The sequence below is a fragment of the Carassius auratus genome, chromosome 16, assembly GCF_003368295.1.
Source record: "Carassius auratus strain Wakin chromosome 16, ASM336829v1, whole genome shotgun sequence".
In the NCBI taxonomy this organism is placed as follows: Eukaryota; Metazoa; Chordata; class Actinopteri; order Cypriniformes; family Cyprinidae; genus Carassius; species Carassius auratus.
The window spans coordinates 5,373,975-5,398,441 of NC_039258.1; the positions used below are offsets into that span (position 1 = coordinate 5,373,975).

General features: G+C 36.2%; 1 protein-coding gene across 1 annotated transcript; it reads right to left on the minus strand.

The window, feature by feature from the left end:
* Positions 1-1,701: 1,701 nt before the first annotated feature.
* On the minus strand, positions 1,702-9,021 carry dpy19l1l (dpy-19-like 1, like (H. sapiens)). The gene is made up of 22 exons (XM_026283579.1): positions 8,468-9,021; positions 7,969-7,993; positions 7,792-7,879; positions 7,425-7,562; positions 7,196-7,316; positions 6,549-6,642; positions 6,333-6,390; positions 6,131-6,222; positions 5,800-5,899; positions 5,087-5,164; positions 4,925-5,011; positions 4,655-4,714; positions 4,492-4,572; positions 4,309-4,410; positions 4,153-4,224; positions 3,873-3,940; positions 3,478-3,502; positions 3,000-3,119; positions 2,709-2,883; positions 2,529-2,628; positions 2,297-2,422; positions 1,702-2,217 (listed from the first exon to the last, which is right to left on the minus strand). The coding sequence occupies exons 1-22, from the start codon at positions 8,673-8,675 to the stop codon at positions 2,046-2,048; spliced, it is 2,190 nt and encodes a 729-aa protein (XP_026139364.1). The 5' UTR covers positions 8,676-9,021; the 3' UTR covers positions 1,702-2,045.
* Positions 9,022-24,467: the final 15,446 nt, after the last annotated feature.

Sequence of the window (24,467 nt, forward strand, 5' to 3'; positions counted from 1 at the left end):
TAGCAATGGTAAACTTCAGTAAAGAAACCAACATGATCCAAATGAAAATACAGCCGAGCAATACATTTTTAAAAACATAATTAAAAAATATGATTGCTAATACTGATCATGATTTACACACACCAGAGAGTAACAAGCAGTTATTATTTTTTTTTTACAACCATTGACTAATAAAATTAAGTTTGCAGATAATGATAAAAAAATAATAACACTAGAGACTATAATAATCCTCCCTCAAACGATATAACTTTTTATAGGTCACTTTGGTGAGAGCATCTGCCCAAAGCAAATGTAAATGTGAAAACTATACACAGAGTTTTACAAAACGTCACAGGTTGAAAATCCAAGAGTGTAAAAATATTTTATGCACAAAAAGTGAAATGATTTAAGTAAACAATTGTCTGGACCATATGCAACCGGCCAACAGCAGCACCATTGATGGCAAAAATCACAGTTAAACTAATAAAAGTCATTTTAACAAGAATGAGAACAGATAATTAAAGGGGGGGTGAAATGCTATTTCATGCATACTGAGTTTTTTACACTGTTAAAGAGTTGGATTCCCATGCTAAACATGGACAAAGTTTCAAAAATTAAGTTGTACGTTTGAAGGAGTATTTTTGTTCCCAAAATACTACTTCCGGTTTGTCACAAGTTTCGGAAAGTTTTTTTCGAGTATGGCTCTGTGTGACGTTAGATGGAGCGGAATTTCCTTATATGGGTCCTAGGGCACTTCTGCCGGAAGAGCGCACAGCTCCCGTACAGCGAGGCTGAGCACAGACATTTCACTTTTACTGTCTATGCATTTCATTGATCAGAGCGATTCACTGATCAGAGCGAGAGCGTCGCAAAATGTCGCAAAAGAAGTGTATTTTTGGTTGCCAGGGCAAGACAACCCTGCACAGATTACAAAAATTAAGGGACCAGTGGATGGAGTTTATTTTTACAGAGCATCAATGGAGTTGTGCAAGTGTTTTTGTTTGTTCCCTGCATTTCGAAGATGCTTGTTTTACAAACAAGGCCCAGTTTGACGACGGATTTGCACATCGTTTATTTCTTAAGGATGATGCAGTCCCAACGAAAAAGGGTCACGATCGTGTGTTGGAACCGCAGGCGGTGAGTAAAACGGCTTCAAATATCTCTGCCTCCTTGTTAGTGCGTCCGCCTCCCATGCCGAGACCCGGGTTCAAGCCCTGCTCGGAGCGAGTCGTTGCTGCTGCTGCTCTCGTTCAGTTTCAGCCTCGGGATCTGATTCTGGATCATAAATAAACGGCTGAATCTGACTGTTAGCCATGGTTTATTTTGGATGATGGTTTTTCCCTCACGGTAATGTCACAGTTTCCACGTGCTCTCAACACAAAAGCCTACTGGCGCTCTTGATTCTTTAGCTCCGCCCACACGTCACGCCTCCAGCGGCTCGTGTTTTTCCGGGAAAAATCGGTACAGACTATCTTTCTCTTATGAATATAATAAAACTAAAGACTTTTTGCAGTTATGAAGGATGCAGTACTACTCTATAGGTACTCAAAATTAACAGGATATTGAGTGAAAATGAGCATTTCACCCCCCCTTTAAAGGAATAGTTAATAATAATAAAATAGGTTTAAAACTGACTCACCCTCAAGCCATCCAAGGCATAGACGAGTTTGCTCCTTCATCAGAACAGATTTGGAGTAATTAAGCATTTCATCACTTGCTCACCAATGTTTCCTCTGCAGTGAATGGGTGCCATCAGAAATAACAGAAGTCTGTATGGACAAATCTGTTCTGATGAAGAAACAAACTCATCTACATCTTAGATGGAGCTCATTTTCAGCTAATTCATTTTTGGGTGAACTAATCCTTTCAGTAAAAAGGGGTGATTCAATACTTATCGACTCTCACAGTGGTTCCAACATCTCTAACAGCTTATCAAAACAAAACAGACACCCAAGTCCAGGGCTCAAGAAAAACACATCTGACCTTTACAAAAATAATCCTTGCTGTGTACACACACACGCACATATCAAAGACAGGAAAACAATAAGGTAAGGGGATAACTTCTGTTATCTCATATCTCTCACTGTTTTGGGAACTCGCAGGACTTTGTAAATGTCGTTGTGAAAGACGGTGGAGAAGTGAGGACGTGAATCCCTCCACATGAGAGTGCAAAGTGGCACTTTCCCTGCATTTTGTGCATCCTCCACGTCCCAGATCTCAGGCATGCTGCAACCAGGCCTGGAGATGAAGAAGAAACGCATGTGAGATAAATGAACTGATCAGACAGCGGTTTTCATTTAAAGTATGCAGCATTTACTTGGAGCGTCTGGTGCACCACGAGTCTTCAAGGATGAAATAGTCCACCTGCAGCTTTATTAAGTTTCGCTTCACTACCTCAGCTGGCTTTCGGCTGTACATGGCATACACCATCTTTGTTCTTTCTCTGAATAAGGACAAATTAAATCAAATGCTTTACATTGACAAAACATTGTGAGAATTCAATACTGTACTGTAATACAGATATAACACGTATGTTAAATCACGTGTACCTCAATCCTGCGTCTTCATAGTGTGGGTGGTTCACTATGGCTCTTCCTGTGGACAGTTTCACACTCGCCATGGTGGGCATTGCACCAGCAAACACAGCATCTACAGGAACATTGCATGGATGCAGGAGTCAGACACTGGTCACATGAAGTGAGGTGTTGTGAACAGCAAAAGTTTCTCACTAGGGCTTGTGTTGTCTTTGACCCACTCCAGGAGCTCTTCTTGAGGAAAGTTACTGAATTCTCCTATGATGCCCCATTGACTCTGCAGGTTGGCGACTCCTTGGACTGCCATGATGGATAATATTCCCACGACCGTCAGCTGAAGTTTAAACTTCTCTCCTACCCAGCCAAACAGCTGCAGGTGAAATCGAAACATTAGTCACACCACATTTTAAGAGTTTTTGCTCAAATCAGGATCCTTGCGTTATGGAAATTGTGGGGCGAGTTATGGAGAATGAATAGTTGGGTCACCTGTCTGGAGCAGATCAGACAGGACATGATGCACATGTGAGGAGTGAGGAAGAGCTTCAGTCTCATGATGAGCACAGCCAGCACTGCAAACGCCACCAGCTGCAGACTGTGATACACCAACTACACAAACAACACAAGATAAATACAGCCACTTGTACACCATGGGTCACATTCTTTGCATTCAGATCCTAAATTTCATGTGTTTTTGCAAATGGTCTGAATACTTAAGTAAATGTGATATTTCAGTTTCTTATTTTTAATGAATTTACAGACATTTCTAAAATTTTGTTTTTTACTTTTTCACAAGGTTTTCTTTAGATTAATGAAAACAAAATGAATTTAAACAATTGTAGTTTTAGGCTGCAACGTGAAATTGAAAAAAATGATACTTTCTGAATGTACAGTGCAATATATACATTAATTAAGGGGAAAAAAGCATGAAGCATAAAAAGTTACACATGAAATTACAGACACTTACCACTCCCTTCGCCAACATCTGGCTCCTGAAAAATGGAAGAACAACATTTAGGAATTTATTATCCATTATTATTCAAAGAAATGTAAATATATTCTACTATTAAAAAGTTAGGGGTCAATAAGATTTTTTTTTATTGAAAGAATGAAAGAAAAATAATTACTGCAATAATTTTGCAAGTACATAAATTGTAATATAACTGTAATATTACAGTATTTTTGCCTAAATAAATTCAGCCTTGGTGAACCTAAGAGGCTTTAATAAAACAAAGCAAAAAAGTATTGATTAAATATAATTTATAAAAAAAAATTATTGTGTACTTTTATGTAACATTTTCCACATATCCTGTTCACGGTTCATGTTCACAACAATCATGCCAGTAGATATAGAATACTTACTGCTCCATTTCATCATCCTCTGACTTTTCTGCAGTTTTATTTCTGAGAAACACAATGTCCTTTATAGCCTGAACTCAGGAAGCAAAAGGAGGAAGAAATAGAGGGAACTTTAGTGTGTCGATTACTTCTACAAAAACGCTTCTGACACTAAACCAACGGATAAACACCAAACTGACAGAAACCTGTAACTAGAATATTGCTGCAAATAGATCAAAGCAGGACATGCACACCAAAATGTAGGAGGGGTAAATCATCCATTACCCAAGTGAAAACAACTCACCCTTCCAGCGATAAAACCCACAATCAGCAGGTTAACTGGAAGCAGCATGGTTTTGATGTACCGGATGAGAGTCTGCAAACACATTAGGTCTTATAAAAACGGAGCTTTAAGGGGAAAATGATGACTGACTGCAAGGAAATAGATCACATTACCCACCTCTGTTTCGATGAAGTCAAACTCAGCAGCACACGTGTACATCATCGTGTCAAAGTCTTTGTAGCTTGTGAACTTGGATTTGATCAGACTGCTGATGTGGGCCTAGAATTCAAAACAACATTTACATTTCAACAGAGCCCTAAATCTAACTGATCTTCATAGCACTGTTCTGATTTTACTCACATCATCTGATGCCCCAAAGACCACTGAAAGCATGAACTTCAGAATGACAGTGGAGACCACCCATGCAAGGCACTGCATGACCTAACAAAAACACAAAAAGTCACTTCAGGCACATTTTACTGCTGCATCAGACAGTACTACTCAGTTCTGCTTGTGCTCTTACCCATGTGAAGAGTCCAGGTTTGAATATACCAACCAAACAACCCCTGAGTGCAATTACCCCCTGAAATGAAAGCAGACCAGCCAGTAAAGCTGGCATGTTTCTTCACAGTATGTTTGTGTTTGAGGTCATCTATTTGTATGTACTTTGTACTTAGTCATGGATACTTATTTGGTCAGACTATGGAACCATTTAGCCTGCATGGTGTCCTAGGAACCGACTATACCACAGTGTGCTTTCCTGAGCAAGTAGCTAATGAGTACAGCAACTCACCCAGATGGAGATCAGTGAAGAGGCGTAGAAGGATGTCAAGAGCATTGAGTTCCCGAACATTAAAAAAAAACAGACGACCAAGGAGATCTGTGAGGAACAGTCAGTTCATCAGTGAATCAGAAACACAACATGAGCAATACTGTAGCTCTATTAATACATTACCATGTGAGTTACTAAGACAGACTGCATTTTTGCTGGACTCAGATATCCCAGGATATATGAAGCAAAAAGGGATGCCACCTGTAAAACACACAAAGATTATTGTCATAGCATCCTTGCTATCCTGCTGCAAAACATTTTTCTCATAACAGTTCAAATTTAAAATTGGATTGCAAAATATTCCTGAGGCATGCAATCATGTTAGGCTTTTCTAGGTCTTCTTCAGGCAAAATATCATTACAAATGACTGTCTCTGGAGCGGAACTGCATTACGTGTCTATTAGGAAACTGTCAACATGGTTCAAAAGTTTGAGGTCTGTACGAGATTTTTTTGTTTTGAGAGAAGAAGTGAAAACTTTCAATCAGCAAGAATGAATAATAACATTAATCAAAAGTAACAGTGAAAACATGGAACAAAAAAATTTAAGTTCCAAATAAATTATTATTTTGAACTTTATATTGGTATAAGAATTATGAAATTCTGAATATTTTCTTTCAACACTTATAATGTTTTCTAAGGGACTAACTTAGCATATTAGAATGAAAATCAACTTAATTACGTTATCATAGAAACATTATTTTAAATTGTAAAAATACTTCACCCTGTTAATGTGGATGTTACATTTAGCTTCTTTCTCTACTTCCTATCAATATCAGCATTAAACAAGTGATTGGGTCAGCATGTTTGTGATCTTCTTGTCTCTTCCATCACTCACCTGGGTAAGCAAGACAAACTGAGCAAACTGCCATGGCAGCATGAAAAAAATATTGGAGATCCCCAGAGCCATCATGGTATTCTTGCTTGGGTTCCTTGTCCTTAAAACAAAATACATTTTAATTGCACAGAATAACCCACGGTTGTGTGTATAATCATAAACAATGTACACATATGCAGCCTAAATACACAAAACATTGACCACATAATACTTAAAAGATCTTAAGTCATCTCAAAGTATGAACAAAAAGAGTGAACGTGAATGAAAGACTGGATATAAACATTCAATTACTATGATTTGGGATGCAAACTTAGGGAAGAAAGCAAGTTACCGGAGGATGTAAGTGAGCAGAAGCATCTGCAGAACCAGGAAGGGGTAGGAGAAGCTCTCTCTCAGAGGTGGTGTCCACATGACCCGAGTACTCTGGGATTCAAGGGTGTAAAAGAGACACAAAAACTCTTAAGTAGCAAAAACAAAAAAAAAATTCTAAAATAAAAATTCTCCAAGATGCTTAAGAAAACGGTCTGCTTTACCTCTCCATGATTAAAGAAGAAACACAGAACTGTAACAGTGCCACCCAGTCGACTGCCACTACAAGAACAGCCAAAAAATAACGATTACGTTATGATCTAACTTTTGAAATGATGCTTCAACAGAATCAACATATTTGCAATCCAATTATAAACTCAAATTTGCACTTTCTTTGGTATCGATTAAAGGACTAAGATGTTTATTCTAGGCTGAATTACCTCAGATATGTTCCATAAATGAAGAAGAGGCTCATCATTGCCCCATTTAACAGGAACACAAATGTGACATAAAAGTAAGCAGGATCCCCCAGACCTGTGGAAAAGCCACTCGAGTAAGTAAAATACATGTGAAATGAAAAACACTTGACTGCCAGTCACACAGTGAATGAAACAGCATTTATTCTCCACCTCAATAAAACTTTATAAAAAATCACCCCTCATGTGTGTGTTAGCAGGAGTGAAAAGTCAGCGAGTACAAAAAAAGAGGTTCAAGAGTTATTCCTGAAGCATGTATTTTTAATTAAATCTACAATGTAGAAAATACAATGAATGCATTAAAAATAAATGGCCAAATGAAACCAAATGGCCTCTGTAAACAAATGATTCTAGACATTTTCTCAGACCTAAATGTACCTACAATGTTTCCAAAATAAAAATAAAGATGACTGTTATATAAAGAACAAGGGAATGAATTAACAAGTCATGAATACTTAATTCATGGGCCACAATTTAACTAAAACAAGTTGTTTGAATGTCATGTGTGGGGCTTTACAATGTACTGAACTGCAAATGCTCTAAGATTAAACAACACATAGATGTATGGGTCAAATAATGGATACTTATTTGATGTTTGGCTTCTCTAATACCTTCACAGCTCTCCACCGGATCTAGACCCTCCCCTCTGTTGATGGTCCAACACATCTTGGTAGGGATCCCAAAGAAATCCATTGTGCTAGTGTATGCTCTGTACCAGCTGGCCAAGACCACCTGCAGTGCAAGAGAGCAAAAAAGATGGTCGACTTCAGAACTCAAGCAAACAGTGTGAAATAAAGGGATTTCACTGATATTCAGAAGATGCCAAAGAGCTCATGTCACCTCAGGGTACAAGTTAAACCTCTTCAGAGTGTTTATCACCAGAGGATATTCAGTGAGACGATCGTTCATGATTTTATAAAGACCGTCCATGAAAGAAGGAGCCTTAATGATGGTCTTGAAGTAGGAGTAATATAGTCCCTTAAAAGACAAAATAGCATATGCCACTGTGAGACAATGATCTAAATCAGCAAGATATCAATTAAAGTTCAAGCTCAGTATTTAACTAAATTAGTTGCAGGGTGAAGGAGAGCTATATAGATAGTAAACTCAAGACAACAGCAAAGTAATAGCAAAATGACTCCCAATTTAACATCTCTAGACACAGTAAATTATGTAGTTATCATATTGGGGGGGGGGGGATAATAACCATTTCTGTTCGAAAGGCCATCTCCTTTTCCAAAGACGACATGTGTGAAAAATGTCTGTCATTTTCAAACAGATGTGAGAGATGATACCTAAGAAACACAGGATAATGTACATTAGTTATTTTAGTCACAATAAGAGGAATATTATGTTAATATTTTAAAGATGTATAGCTACTTACCAGTGTAAAAATCCCACAATAATAGCTGTGGAAATAAACACATCAGGTTATGTGACTTTGTCCAGAGACAGAACGCTACGTGGCCACACTGAAGGACTCTTATCTGACCATACAGAACCAGTGGCTATTACAAAATGTGCTAAGAGTCGCCTACTTAGAAAAAAATAAAAAGAAAGAACTCTGCTACACTATTTTAATCAAGTAACGTCTGTGGATAGTTCACATGTACTGACAAACCATAAATGCATTAATGTTGCATTAATGAGTGAAATGAATGAAATTCGATTGGTTGCTAGTAAACGTGAGCATTTACCAAAAACCTGAAGATTAAACTGGTCACTTGGAGTTATTCAGGAATAAAATCGATAAAGGATATATGAGCTCTACTCAACTTTGTTGTTTACGAGCGAGATTCTATAATACTGAGAATATGCTAGATGCTAATCATGTGAATAACCGTTAGCTTCCTAACGTTAGCGGCTAAGAAACAAAGCCTTACCGAGAACCAAAACTGATATTCCTCTTGCAAAAGCGGAGGGGCTCAAACCTACTTTGCTTCTAATTAACCCTGGAAAAAGTCCGTTTTTACTCTGGGAAGCCGAGCCCTTCCCATCTTTGGCACGCTTGCTTTTCCCCGACGCGGACTGACTCCTGTCCTTCTCGCTGCTCTGGTCCTTGGCATTTGATTTTCTGGCTTTAACTGCCATGTTTTCATATTTCTGTCTGTAGCAGGTAAGCGACAGGAGCGTAGATACGCGATGAAACCAGATGTTTGACTCTTCCGAGAGCCTCACATCTGTAGTCCAGCACAGTTTGAGCGCTGTGGGACTTCACTGATCTGTTGAATGAAGTCGCCATCGCCCCCTTCTGGACGCGACGCTCACGCTTGGATGGACGAGGAACCATGACAACGTATTAAATTAGCCCGTTACAATTTACATTTACATTTAGTCTTTTAGCAGACGCTTTTATCCAAAGCGACTTACAGATGAGTGCATTGGAAGTAATAAAACAAAAACCAAAAAGAGCAATGATATATAAGTGCTATAACAAGTCTCAGTTAAGGGGGTGAAATGCTATTTCATGCATACTGAGTTTTTTTTACACTGTTAAAGAGTTGGATTCCCATGCTAAACATGGACAAAGTTTCAAAAATTAAGTTGTACGTTTGAAGGAGTATTTCTGTTCCAAAAATACTCCTTCCGGTTTGTCACAAGTTTCGGAAAGTTTTTTTCGAGTATGGCTCTGTGTGAGGTTGGATGGAGCGGAATTTCCTTATATGGGTCCTGAGGGCACTTCTGCCGGAAGAGCGTGAGCTCCCATATAGCAGAGCACTGAGAGCACAACAGACTTCACTGATCAGAGCGAGAGCGTCGCGAAAAGTCACAGAAGAAGTGTGTTTTTGGTTGCCAGGAGTGGACAAGATAACCCTGCACAGATTACCAAAAAAAAAAAAAAAAAAAAAAAAACAGCATTAAGGGACCAGTGGATGGAGTTTATTTTTACAGAGCATCAATGGAGTTGTGCAAGTGTTTTTGTTTGTTCCCTGCATTTCGAAGATGCTTGTTTTACAAACAAGGCCCAGTTTGACACCGGATTTGCACATCGTTTATTTCTTAAGGATGATGCAGTCCCAACGAAAAAGGGTCACGATCGTGTGTTGGAACCGCGTGCGGTGAATAAAACGGCTTCAAATATCTATGTTGTTAACTTAGCTATCGGCGTGTAAGCACATCAAGTAAACAACATGCGATGTTGTCATCAAACTGCACTTTCCACATGTACAGCTTAAAAAAAAATAAAAAAATAAAAAAAGAGACAAAGTGGAACTTAGTCATTTTCCAAAACCGCTAAGCAAATATATTCAGTTTCAGTACATACCACATAGAGATGTTGTTGCTGATGCTGCTCTTGTTAATTTTCAGCCTCTGGATCTGATTCTGGATCATAAATATACGCTGAATCTGACTGTTAGCCATGGTTTGTTTTTCCTCACGGTAAAGTCACAGCTTCCACGTGCTCTCAACGCAAAAGCCTACTGGCGCTCCTGATTCTTTAGCTCTGCCCACATGTCACGCCTCCAGCCGGTTGTGTTTTTCCGGGAAAAAACGGTACAGACTATCTTTCTCTTATGAATATAATAAAACTAAAGACTTTTTGGAGTTATGAAGGATGCAGTACTACTCTATAGGTACTCAAGATTAACAGGATATTGAGTGAAAACGAGCATTTCACCCCCCCCTTTAGACGCAGTACACATAGCAAGGGCTTTTAAATAATACAATAACTAAAAAGAAAACAGATAGAGCAAGCTAGCGTTAGATGTCTTTTTTATATAACTGTATAATAAATAAAAAGAAAATAGAATTAAAAAATATTAGAAAGGTAGTTTGATATTTTTTTTTAAGAACAGAATTAGAATAGTGAGTGCTAAAGTTGGAGGGTCAAATAAAGATGGAAGAGATGTCTTTTAAGATTATTCTTGAAAAAATGGCTAAGGACTCAGCTCCTTGGATTAAGTTGGGCAGCTCATTCCACCAGGAGGGAACATTTAATTTAAAAGTCTGTGAAATGAAGCGACATTCACTTGCAGAAGCAAGCTTCAGGCACAAGTCTGAGGTAATGAATTTGCAGAGCCAGTGGTGGTTTTGTATGCAAACATCAATGCCTTGAATTTTATGCAAGCAGCTATTGGTAGCCACTTCAAATTGATAAACAGAGGTGTAACGTGTATTCTTTTCGGCTCATTAAAAATTCATCTTGCTGCCACGATCTGGATTAATTGTAAAGGTTTGATAGAACTGACTGGAAGACCTGCCAAGAGGGCATTGAAATAGTCCAGCCTGGACAGAACAGGAGCTTGAACAAGGAGTTGTGCAGCATGTTCCGAAAGAAAGGGCCTGATCTTCTTAATGTTGAATAAAGCAAATCTGCAGGACCAGACAGTTTTAGCAATGTGATCTGAGAAAGTTAGCTGATCGTCAATCATAACTCCAAGGTTTCTGGCTATTTTTGAAAGGAGTTATGGTTGATGTGCCTAAATTGATGGTGAAAAAAGTAGATAGCTACTTTTGGATCATCAGGATGAAATGAGAGGTAGAGTTGAGTGTCATCAGCATAGCAGTGGTATGAAAAGCCATGTTTCTGAATGACAGAACCTAATGATGCCATGTAGACAGAGATGAGAAGTGGTCCAAGAACTGAGCCCTGAGGCACCCCAGTAGTGAGATGTTGCGATTTGGACACCTCACCTCTCCAAGATACTTTAAAGGACCTATGTGATAAGAGGTAAGACTCAAACCACTGGAGTGCAGTTCCTGAGATGCCCTTTGTCAGTAGTGTTGAAGGAGTTTTGAAGGAGTTATGGTTGATGTGCATAACTTGTCTTAAGTTAAGCACTTATCATATATTGTCATAAGTGAATATCAAAGAGATCAAAGTTGCATTTTCTACATACTAAGTGGCAGTTGAGAAAAGAGTTGCCACGGCGACTGAGTCTTCAGTCTTCACTCTCTCTCTTTCTTCATTACAAAAAGGTTAGTAATGTGGGCAAATGTCAAGAAAAATTACAAATTCACATTCTTTACTGTCCAGTTAATGTATTTCGATTAGATAGCTATTTATTAGTAATTCCAGAACAGCTGTAGGGTTCACTTGTGTTTAACACTTTTGCATTGACGTTGAAGTGGTCAAGTTTATGAGTAACGTTAACGTTAACTTAACTGTACATACAATTAAGCATTTTAATGTACTTATTAATGGGTTTATTTTTTATGTTAAGGTTAACAGCTGCCAGTGTGAGCCTACAAAAATACAGTATATTTTATACTTTATACTTTTGCCAAATAATATCGTTCATACTAAAAAGTATGTTTACATAGACGTTTAAAGAGATTTGAATATCTTTTTAGGCTGCATAAAAGTAATCCAGTAATTGGACCTAACTAAATATTAAATAAATACTGAACAAACAATAAATGGCTGAATTCGGAATAGCAATATATCTTACGAATCTTAATATTTTTTCCATATAGAAATATGATACGAGGATACGAATTCATTGACTCGTTCATTAAAGAACAGGATCTAAAGAGTTCGAGAATTTAACTACACAAGTGGTCGCGCGCTGTTTTTGGATTCACTCAAATGAACCGACTCTTACAAGTCATTCGTTCCTGAATCAGACTTCATGTTTTGATTCACTAAAAAGATCCTACTCACAAGAGTCATTTGTTCGGGAATCAGAATCCTGTCTCTTCTTCGAAGCCATGTGTTAAGATGAGAGCAACCGCATGATGTCGCTGTGAGCCTGTGAGCACGACGACTTTAGCACACTTTGAAAGTAGGCTATAAGTCATTTATATAATATGAATTCATAGTTAACTTGTTGATTTAAACGCAAAGTTTTATATATATAAAGTATGGTTAGTAAAACTTACATTTGCACCAAAAAGTACTGAGACAATTAAAGTTGCACACTTAAAATTCATTAATGTTGTTGCATTAAAAAATAGCAAGTTATTTCACATGTGTGTTGGCTTTTAAATGACCAAAAACAATACATTTAGAGTCTACAGCCACTCAAATGATTGTTTTTTGTAATAGTAAAATTGCTTAAAAAGTACATTTAGGGCTGAGAAAATGTCTAGAATCATTTGTTTAAAAAGGCCATTTGGTTTCATTTGGCCATTTATTTTTAATGCATTCGAATACACATTTTAAGTGTGGCTCAAGTGTGCAAATACTTTGTGTGAAAGTGTGCTCCTATAATAAGTGGTGGGTTTACTGTGTCGTTTTTGATGGTACCACAATAAGTTGGATTGAGTTCTTGAAGTGGGCAAGGATCTGATGGAACTAAAGCAACAGGAATCTGTTTGGTTTGGAACATGCTGAGAATTAGGGCTGTGACATCACAACCATTTCTCTTCATCTCAAGAAACAAGGCCAGAGCACACTTCTCAGCAGGGCATCTAAAGGGGGAACAGTTTGTTTTCACTGTTCCTTTTTACTTCTAGACCTTGGGATCAGAAAGAAGCTTTACTTTCACTGGAAAGCATGCATGAGAACCTGACAGATACAATGACTTACACAGTTTGTCTGCTTCCCACAGAAAAAAATAAAAATAAAAATAACGATGATCCAAAATAGAATATGTTTTATATTATAAAACCTGTTTTTATTTAAAACAGTATATGTATTATATGTAATATATAATCATATATAATAATTATATATTATTATAGTTATTAGAAAATTGTTAATTACTTTATTAAAATATAAAACTTTATTAAAATAATTATATATAATTAACAATTATATTATCCAATTTAACAATATTAATGTATATATATAATATATAATTATTAAGAATTTGTGTATATATATATATATATATATATATATATATATATATATATAGCTATATTAGATTACTAAATTTCTTAATCTCTTTGACTTGACTTTTTGACTTCTTTTTTTCTCATCTCACATACCGCTAGGTGATAATGATCAAATCAGAGTCTAATTCACATAATAATGCATGAGCGGAGCTGGTGCAGACAGTCCTGTACTATGATGGTCTCAGGTGCCAAGCGATGAATTGTGTTCTGCCATTGTACCGATCTCACCACGGCCCTTCATGGCCTCTGAGTGAATCATTGGTGCTAGACATAACCTAAATAAAATAACGAGACTTGCTGCCCATCTTGAAAGTTATGGTTAGGGGTGCCACTGAAATGTCTGTGGTGTTAGCACAGCTTGTGGCCACACTGAGGGAATTTGTTTTTTCACCAAACAGAGCTGAGATCTGGCCGTTTGGAGGGTGAGAGCGTAGGTTCTGCTGTTAGCTGATGACACCTCCTGTCCAGCCGCTCGGGTTGCCAGTACACTTGGCCCATCATGAAAGCCAACAAGCAGATGCAGCTGCGTCATCTCTTGGAAGGAAGGCATGTTGGATGAGAGGCTATTTATTCACATTTTTGTGTTAGATTTAAAAGTGATGCATAATTAAATGCATGACAAATCGTAGTATTTGCTAATGTTTTTTTTTATATATACATCACCAAATAACCCTCTTCTTCTAATCTGTTCTGTTGAAACACACACAAAAGGTGATGACACAACATTTGAGTTCATTTTGATCATAAAATGTATTATTATCAAAAGGAGATTCAGCAAAGCCACCCACTGACCACATGTATGAAAGGCCTGGCTGGTTAAAGTGTGAATCAGGGATCAGTGTTTATGTAAAGGGCTTTCTGTGCCCTGAAGGTTCCCCAAAACTCTGCACAAATATCTCCCAGATGGGCTAAAGACGTGCCAGTATAATCATGGGACAGTGAAAATTGGCTCACTTTCTCTCACTCACTCGCTGAGCTAAGTTTATAAGTATGAATGTGAGTGTCAAAAGAGTTTAATGCATGAGTACAGTCAAATCCAGGTAATAAAAACTATGGAACAACAAAAGAAATGTTGTAATGTTACCATAAAATGTGTGAATATACTGTTTGTGTGTGTGTGTGTGTATATACATATATATAACTTAAAAATTAATATAAACATGACAAAAATGACCTATATATATATATATATATATATATATATATATATATATATATATATATGTGTGTGTGTGTGTGTGTGTGTGTGTGTGTGTGTGTGTGTGTATAAGAAACAAAAAAATATAAATTCAAGATGAATAAAAAAACTGTATAGAAATATAAAAAAATAAAAAATGACAAAACAAAATTGCTAAAACTTTAAATAAAACTAACATGAAAGCAGAAAATATCCAGATATTAAGCAGCACTGTTTTCAGCATTGATAAAGAAATCAGTAAATGTTTTTTGAGCACCAAATCTGCATAATGATGTTTCCCAATATTAATTTTATTACTTCCCTTCTGATCAAATAAATGTAGCCTTGGTGAGCATAAGAGACTTTCTTCAAAAACATTACAAATCTTATTGACCCCAAACTATTTTTGCACACTTTTGGTCAAGTTTGTTTCTGAAATTATTTTGTTGTTTGATTCTCTATAAGATCTTTGTGTTTGGAGTGCAGTGTATCTTGTGTGTGTGTGTGTGTGTGTGGTGCAGTGAGGTAATTGCGTTGCAGCTACTGACTGCCCGTCTGCGTGACATGTTTATTACTGGCAAGAAACACATGCTGTCAATGATCACTTATTCTTAGGGCTTCAGTTATCTCAACATTACGCCCCATTAGTATTCTCTGGAAACCAATTCAATTAGAGCCCTCCTGGGCCCCACAGATGCCATTTATCTGAGAGAACAGAGCATCAATCACACTGAGAGTTTATCAGCTGTCTGAGCAAAGCACAAGAAAAGTGTGTCTGTGCCTAATTCCCTTTACGACACGCTTTATGTATTATTCATTTGATTATTAAACTATGATCTTCAAAAGTGATCCTTTTGTGAATAAATAATGATAGAATGATGATTTTAGCATGAACTATTCCTTTAAGGTCCCTATCTGCTCTGGTCTATCCAGACACACCTGCTCAGAGTGACGTAAAGCTGCAGACCTTGCTTTAATCCCGATCCAGCGCTCTCAGGATTACAGCTGCTCTCTCCTCTCACTATCTTACAGTCACCTGCTGCAGTCCCTGCTTTATCCCCAAGATACATATCAGGATGACCATTATGGGCTTTTGAGCAAAGAGGAAAGGGTGTTCTGTAAAGCAGCTTGTCCTTATGGTGGTTTCATGTTCTTCAAATCATCATAAAGGTTCAGCTAAAATACACAGATGCAAAGATAACTTTCAAATTGTGTCTATTTGAGAAGACGTGAACATTGTTATCATCTTTATTTTTGACAAATGCTACCATACTTCCTTTCTTTGTATGCATAGATATGATATGTTGATTTCTACAGAGTACAAATATATATATATATATATATATATATATATATATATATTTGTCTATACAATGAAAGTAAATTTAAATGTGTCAGAACTATATTTCTTCATAAGGATTCTCACTACCTTTAATTATATTTTTTTAAATTATTAATTATCTTATTCAAAATATACTGTATATAACAAGTTTTGGGTTTTTTGTCTACAATGAAAGCCCATTTAAATTCATTTTTGTTCATTTTATTATTTTTTTAATAGTGATTCTCACTGCTCACTAACACAATACTTTTTTTATGATTAAAATCTTAAATAAACTCAACATTAAGTACTAAATCAACATCAAATACTAAAACAATCTTTAACTGATGATCTATATTTCCATTTATTTATAATTTTTTATAATATATCATTCTTTAGGGGTCAGTGTTGTTTTGGAATGGGGGAATGAATAATTTTGAAAATGACTTTCGGGTAAAACTTAAATTAGCTTTCATAGTTTTTGTTTTTGGTTAGACCTATTATTTTAATATTGATTCTCACTACCATAATATACCATAATATATTTTTTTTAATAATTAAAAAGTACAATAAATAAATAAATAAATAAATAATTAAAAAACAAAACTACATCAAGACAGTTTATCAAATAATCAAACAATCTTTAACTTTATTAGATGAAGAGATTATTAGATTTTTTTTTTTTTAGGGGTCAGGTGAAACTGAATCATGAATGAGTTTCTTTGTTAGTCCTTTTATTTTTACTAATGATTTTGATTGCCATAAAATAGCAATTCATTTTTTTAAGAATTACATTTTATTATTATTATCATTATATTACACACAATATATTCACACACACACACACACACACACACACAAATACATATACACACACCTTTTGTGTTTTGCAAAACAACATACTTTGGAGGTGTGAGAATAACTTATGACAGGACTTTAATTGTTGGGTGAACTATTCCATTAAATTTAACTAAGCTTTACCAGACTCGCTACAATCTGTGGCACTTACATACATCAAACATTCTGATGAATACACACATTGTGTTAATAAATGCAGGCTGCTTTCATTCAAGCATTTAATCAGAGATATATCAAAAGCACTTTGTGGGTAATATTTGGCTGGAGGTTGGAGAGGACATGATTGGCTTAGTCCAGTGCAGAAAGATTGTTTCCTTTGGCCCCGTTCAGCGATTTCCTGCCCTGTGATCATCTCTTCCATATGATTAGACCGATGTGCAGAACATGCTGTCATGTGATGGGCTTATGCCACAGGCCGTCAGTGGGTGTGAGCATAAAGAGAAATGAACTGCAACAGGCTTTGCGAGAGACAGGGTAATTACTGGGAGAGAGCAGTAAAAACCCAACATAATTTACCAGAAGATATTAACATTGGGCCTGATGCCGCAAAAGCAAAGATATTTCTGTCAGCAGCCTACGACAATATTATTTGTTGAAATAGCACAGAACCTCCTCCCTACACACACAGAAACACATATGGCACCACAGCTGAGACACACTGGGCCTGTAATGCAATTACTCCTACAAGATCTCTTTTCATTCAAACCCGACACAATACACAGAAGGTTTTCCAAAAAGTCGCAGCTGCTCCTCTTTAGTTAATAAAAAGAACAAGCGCAGAAAACAAACTGTTAAGTAGCAGGGTGGCGCAGACGCAGAGGATTTCGATTTGAAATCAATCATTTGTCTGACATATGATCCAGCCGATGGAGTCCTACTGCGCATAGCAGCTAATTATGCGAAATATTTTCGTTTTAAGCCTCTTAGTCAAAGGTATACCTGATCGTCTATAGACAGACATGTGGAAAACCAATTACTTTAATTAAAGCGGAGGGCCTGGGATGATCTTGAACCCCTTGGTGTGTGAAGCCTTCGGAATGCTTTACACACTAGAAGAGACTCCCGTCACTTGTCAACACCCAAATGTTTTAATCTTTCCTTCCTTAGTGCGTATTAGAAGATTATGAGCTTTCTGCATGGATGGATGGCACACAGTCCCTTGTTTTGCAGCTTTCTAAATTCCCCGGCACATGTGGAGGAGGCCCAGGCGAGGCGGGTGACCGGGCTTTGAGTTCAACTTCAGGTGGCTAGAGTGTGAGAGTGTCACACGGAAATATGCTCTGGTCACAAAAATGTGAAATTATATTTAGAATGTAGAGAATAATGGCCATTTTATGAACATTACAGTTAATTGTATTTTTGATGTTATTTTCAGTTAAACAAACAAACAAATAAATTGTTTTTTTTTTTGGGGGGGGGGGTTGTTAGACCTATCATTTCAAATAATGTTTTTAAAATAAAACAATTATTATTATTATTATTATTATTATTATTATTATTATTATTATTTAAATCACCACAAAGGCAATATTTATTAAACACTAAAAACCTATAAAATGAAATAAATACGAATAAATATAAATTCTGAAATAAATCAAATTATATATACCTACACACACACACACACACTGTATACTGTATATACTGTGTGTATATATATTTATAATTATATTCATTTTTCTAAATACTATAGGTACTTAACTGCCATGACAATAATGTGGCAAAGCTAAAAATTTGAATTGTTTTGAAAATATGATTTCAGCAACATATATAGCAACAATACTTCTATTTTTTACCTCTACACATATATAAATTCATTATTTCAACAAATAATCTATACATTTTTAAGATAATGTTATAATTTTGTAGCTTGTCTATAAGTTTAGCAATCTGTATGGGAAAAGGTGTTTAATTGAAAATTAATTGATTGGTAAGAATTTATAAATATAAATTATACATTTTATTTTAAAAAATTAGGTTTTGTACATATAAACCAATAATTTTTAAGCAATCAAAGCAACAGAAATCTCAGAATTATGTGTTTATATACTCATGTGTACTAAAAATATTAGTGTCAGCACGTGTTGAGTCTCAGCATAAATCTGTGTATGAAAACAGTGCCACATTACTCCCAGTTTCCATCCTGACACTAGACTCACTTGTTGGCCTCCTCTAAAAGAAGTGAGAAAGTGAGAGCACAGGTTTGTATTAACACTCCTCACAGGTAGAGAGCAGAGGCGTAATAGCCTCTTTCAGCACCTAAGCGAGGCGGCGTGCTGCAGTAATCTTTCAGCAGCTTGGCTCCCCGCTAACAGGCCTGCTCTGAGAGCGCCTTTCAATTAGCAGTTTATTATTGCAGAGGCCCCACAGCACCGGGCGCTGATAGCCACATGCCAATACTGCTACTGACACTTCGGGGGTAAACGCTGTCGCCCGCGAGCGGGGGCTTCAAATTAAGGGACTGACACCTCTCTCTTACACCGTCGCTGAACACCTTTCTTGCATGCTATTCTTTTAATGTCTAGTCTCTAACTGTACTAAAAACAGTGTGTTCTGATGCAAGCGATGCACTTGTCCGTCCTGTCTCTGAAACGCGTTCACATAAACACGTACACAGACGCACACACCGTCCGTCCCTCTCCGTCCGAACCCGGGCTTCTATCTGCCAATGCGCTTGTAGAGATATTGTTAGCATTCCATTTGCCATTTACATTTTCTCTGCTTGACATAATTGAAGAATGGATGCTCTTATGAAAATTAAACTTGCGGTCCTCCCGGGTTACTGTAACCCTGTTAAAATGTAATGAGATTCTTTATGCGTCTTCTCGTGATTTTTTATTAAATAGAATATCAGTATGACTAATTCCCCGGGCCTAAATGCAGACTGGGACACAGCATTATTGATAGGGCAGCGCGTAAGTGGTCTCCCATCCCCAGCCTCTAATGGTCTAATAATGCATTATACCAGTATCAGTGGGCCTGTGGCTTGCAGTGCTTATTGTCGTTATTGAAAACACCTGGCCGAACCATTCATCAAGGTTAAATCAAGAGGGCCCATTTGTTCATTAGCCTGTCACTAAACATCTTTATTTAGTTTTGCCGTCTGAAGGCGGATCGCCGGCCCTGGAATTCTGAGTCCCTGAATCCTTCCAAACGGGGAGCAATGCTAAACGGTGTCATTCCGGACGAATGATAAAGAGAAACAGATTACAGCTGTTCCCGGAACACAGGCTATTTCCCTGTGTATGAATTCACCGCACTCATTTATCTGGCCGTCCCGTTTATATGGGAGGGTGAAAAACTGCCTGTCTCGTTTTTCGAACCCACACTAACATATAAGAAACAGTCCGAGAGATGCTCTTTTTTTGCTCAGAATATTGACGTGTAATTAATACAATATCAGACGCTAATTAATTCTCCAAAATAAATGAGCGTGTCCTCTGAAGCCTATTATGAAATTACTGGCACTGACAACTGAGGTGATTAGTATTAATTATCAAGCCCACAAAAAGGATAGAAGGCGCCCATATAGTGTTTAAGAGCAAATTATATCTCCTTTTAAGCCATTTATTACAAATGAAATCAATAAGGACATTTTTTTCTTCTCCACTATTATCATACACAAATGTTAATTTGGAAAGTGAACCTTCACCTAAGGTAAACTACACCTTGCATATTGTAGTAACTTTTTGCCAAATGTATTCCTTTTTATATCATATTCTCAAATAAAAATTAGTCACAACATGTAAATGTATAAAAAAAACATAAAATATAAAAAATTATATATAATATATACTATGTATGTGTATATATATATATATATATATATATATATATATATATATATATATATATATATATTAAATTTACACATTTAGCAGACACTTTTATCGAAAGCAACATACAGTGCATTCAGGCTAACAGTTTTTACCTGCGAATTGAACACACAACCTTGCGCTGCTAACGCAATGCGCTACCTCTTGAGCCACAGGAACAATATTATTGTGTATGCATACACACATGCACGCACGCATGCACACACACACACACACACACACACACACACACGCATACACGCACACTTTAGCTGAAGAGACTGAAATGTACATTTTTAATTAAACGTATGTTTACACACACTCACACATAAACACATATATAACTTACTCTCTTCAGCAATACTATATATATAAAAAAATATATATATAAAAATCTTATTTAAGTACATATGTATGTTTATATCAATTATATGATTTTTTTTTTTTTAAATAAAAATAAACGTGAAAATAATAGTATAAATATATCATACTATAAAATACAGATATAACAAACTACCTGAATATAAAAACGTATAACATAAAAAATATTACTACAATTAAATATTTTCTTTTCAGTGCTGATTTAGCCTCTTAGTATACATTTATAATGTTAAGTATATTACATAATCTACTTTAAAACAGCAAGCTTTTACTCTTCCTGGTTGTTTTGTGACAGAATCTGTGTTTTTTGGCATAGTAGGATCTATTGTGTACTTCTGACAGTTTGAAATATGAGGCCCAAACTGCTGCGGATCGATATACTGTACACTATTCTGTGGATCTGATTGTCAATATGCAACTGTCGACAACAGCCACTTCCCACTTCCCAGGTTCACAGAAACCTGAACAATGGCATCATAAAACGGCAACATTTTACAGAGACTGTAAATGTCAAAATAAAACACACTCACACCTTGGCTACACTGTGCGGACACCCGACGTGCTGATGAACACATGCGCTGGTCCGAACCCAGCGGGGCTTGCTGTGAACCCGAGTTCACAAAACCATATATCTCTCATGGCCACAGCACACGGGCGTCCACCAGCCTCAGCCGTCTGTCAGTGTCCCGGGTCACACAGACCAAAGACAAACAAACACCCGCAGCTGGACCTGCACCTTTCTCAGAAACACACACACACAACATCAGAATTACGGGTATACATCTTCAGCCACATAAACCTCTGGCCGGGTACGGTCGCATTTGGATGTGGTGTTTCGTGGGTCATCGTGTGTGTGTTTTTGCACAATTGCTAATTCTAAATCTTGCAGAGACACATATATGTTCGGTGAAAAGGAAAAATTGTATGCAGCCAAAAGCTGCAGGGATGCATGCAAGACAAAAGTATATGTTAGGAGATAAATGGCTAATATAAATAGTAATGAACATTAGTGAACAGAATCACAGGCGGAGTGGAGTTTGGGTTAGTGTGGTGTTTATATTGCAGAGAAATGCCAGAAACTCTGGGTGGAGACTGCTCTCACACTGGACACAGATACTGTGGACTGAACAAGAGAAAAGAAAACAGAAAAAGAGGTAGAGCTCAAAATTGAGACTGCTGAATATTGCTTCATATCTCAGTTATATAGCTTAAGATGACATTTTTAGATAGATGGATATAATTTATAGGGAGTTCATTAAAGTGCCTCATTCATTCATTCATTTATTAATCTTTTGATGAATGAAATTATCAAACTGATTTTTGAATTTCAATCAAACAAAAAGGAATGTTTTAAAAGTGAGACAAGCAAACTAAAACAAAAAACAACATGACTATTTAAAAAATCATTATAGTTTCACTATACGCTGCTCTAAAAATAAAATAAAATAAAATAGCCATCAGGTACTGAACAATAATGCCATTAAGATTATTATACTTTTTTGAATCAATAAAGAAAAAACACCAGATACAGGAATCATTTTAATAAATTGACAATTTTCATAGATGGTGGAACATGCCAACAATTGCAACATGCTTAAACCAAAGTAGTGAAATTAAATACAATGGAACCATTAAGACCATTTTTATTGTGATATCGGGATAAAGAACTATTCATTATAAACCGAGTTTAATATTTTATCCAGTATATTAAGATATATGTGACAAAAATGTACTGAATCACAGGAATGAGCCATTTTCTTTACAAGTGATGTTTAACTGAGACCAGAGCAACAAAACCAATGACCGTAACAGCACAATAAAAGACAAACTATGCTATAAATGTCTCACGTTTGAGTGACTATACAGTACTTTAGTGTCAAAAAGAGGCATGTTTCTACCTCTGATATTTACTGCAGAAAAAGAAACCCTTGATTGTCTGTCAAAAGAGGGAGAAAATGTCGTGGTGTGGATTAATTTAGTAAATAGGAGAAAATTATTCTTCATTCCTTTTAACAATTTGGCATGCGTTTGATGTAGGGAGAAAATTATTTTCAATTGTTTGCATCACTCAAGAAGCTCGAGGAGCTATGAATTGCCAAAAGTGATTTGATTATGTTGAGCCTAATGACTTGAATCCATCTTCACATTTATCCTCTCTACTCAAACGGAGACAATGTTCCTTGTCAGCAAATTTTTATAACTGAATGGCTGTCTCCTGTTTTTCTGGCGATGACAATGAGCTTTTTTGCAGGCCTGTATGTTGCAGAGCACAGTAGCTCTTATTACAGCCATCATCATCATCATCATCATCATCTGCAGCAGCATCTCTCTCTCTCTCAGTCTCTCTGTGTCTCTCGCTCCGGGTCAGGCCGAGGGCCCGGGAGGGCGGGAGAGCTTCCCTCTGGACTGTTTATTTTAATTTGTGGAGTTGCCGGGGACAACGAACAGTGGTTAGTTGTATGCCTTGGCAGCTGCTGTTAAACAAGCCACTCGTCTGATGTCATGACAGGATTAGGGTTAAGCGTGCGAGTAACGCGTTGATGACGCATTTGTGATTGAACTGATCATAATCGGGTCCATAATGATCAACACTTTCAAAAGGGAAAATATACTTTGTGATCTAATCAGCAATAGATAAATAACAAATCTGTCAGATATAATTCACTATGTGAAATTATTAAGATTAAGTTATGTAAAAATAAAGCAAATGCAGGCAGGCGCAGAAAGCAACAGAAAATAATTTAAAAAGTGTTTAATTATGGGCAATTTAATTCAAGAAGTAATGAAAAATAAGCTAATTAATAAATTTAGGTTTAAATAAATAAATGTTATATTAAAGGTTTTATGATTAATTTAGATTTAATGTTGGCAAGATTTCCTGTCTGCTGAAATTGGTCATAAACACTAATAAATAAAGTAAAGCCTAAAGATGTGTGGGGGGTGGGGGGATAAATGCATAGAAAATAATTCAAATAGTAAATGTAAGTAAATAAATTTGAATAAACAAACAAACTATAATTAAATATTTTGGAGCGGTTTTATGACAAGGTTTTAATACTAATAAAACTAATGACTAAGTATGATTTTAGGTTGGCATTATTTCCTATCTGCGGAAATCAATAGAAAATACGAATAAACATTAAATAAATAAAAAATAAAGAAAAGAAAAAGTTCTAATAAATACATCTGAAAAACTACATAACCCATTTTTGTGAAGTAGAATTTTATGATTCCATTAACTTCCAACTTTTTTTTAATCAGACAAAAACACTACAGAGCCTAATAAAATAAAAGAAGAAATTACATAAAAGAAAATAAATGAAAAGGTTAAAATAAATACATCTGAAAAAACAACAACTTAATCAATAAGTACTAATAAAATGTAATAAAATATATTTAAATACATTTAAATAGAAATGCAAACAAACAAATAATTTGGAGATGTTATAAGTTAGATTTTCTTAGATCACCTTAAATGTTATGATGCTAATATTTCCTCTGTACTAAAAATGAAAAGTTAGGTATTCTTAGACCAATTTAGATTTTAT

Bases quoted from the DNA above. Each gene is read 5' to 3' on its own strand.
- dpy19l1l (XM_026283579.1), bottom strand. From the start codon at position 8,675: ATGGCAGTTAAAGCCAGAAAATCAAATGCCAAGGACCAGAGCAGCGAG. The intron at 7,317-7,424 runs GTGACATGAGCT...CTTGCACTGCAG, and splicing joins GGTTTAACTTGTACCCTGAG to GTGGTCTTGGCCAGCTGGTA. The intron at 2,423-2,528 runs GTACACGTGATT...GTCCTTATTCAG, and splicing joins TATGAAGACGCAGGATTGAG to AGAAAGAACAAAGATGGTGT.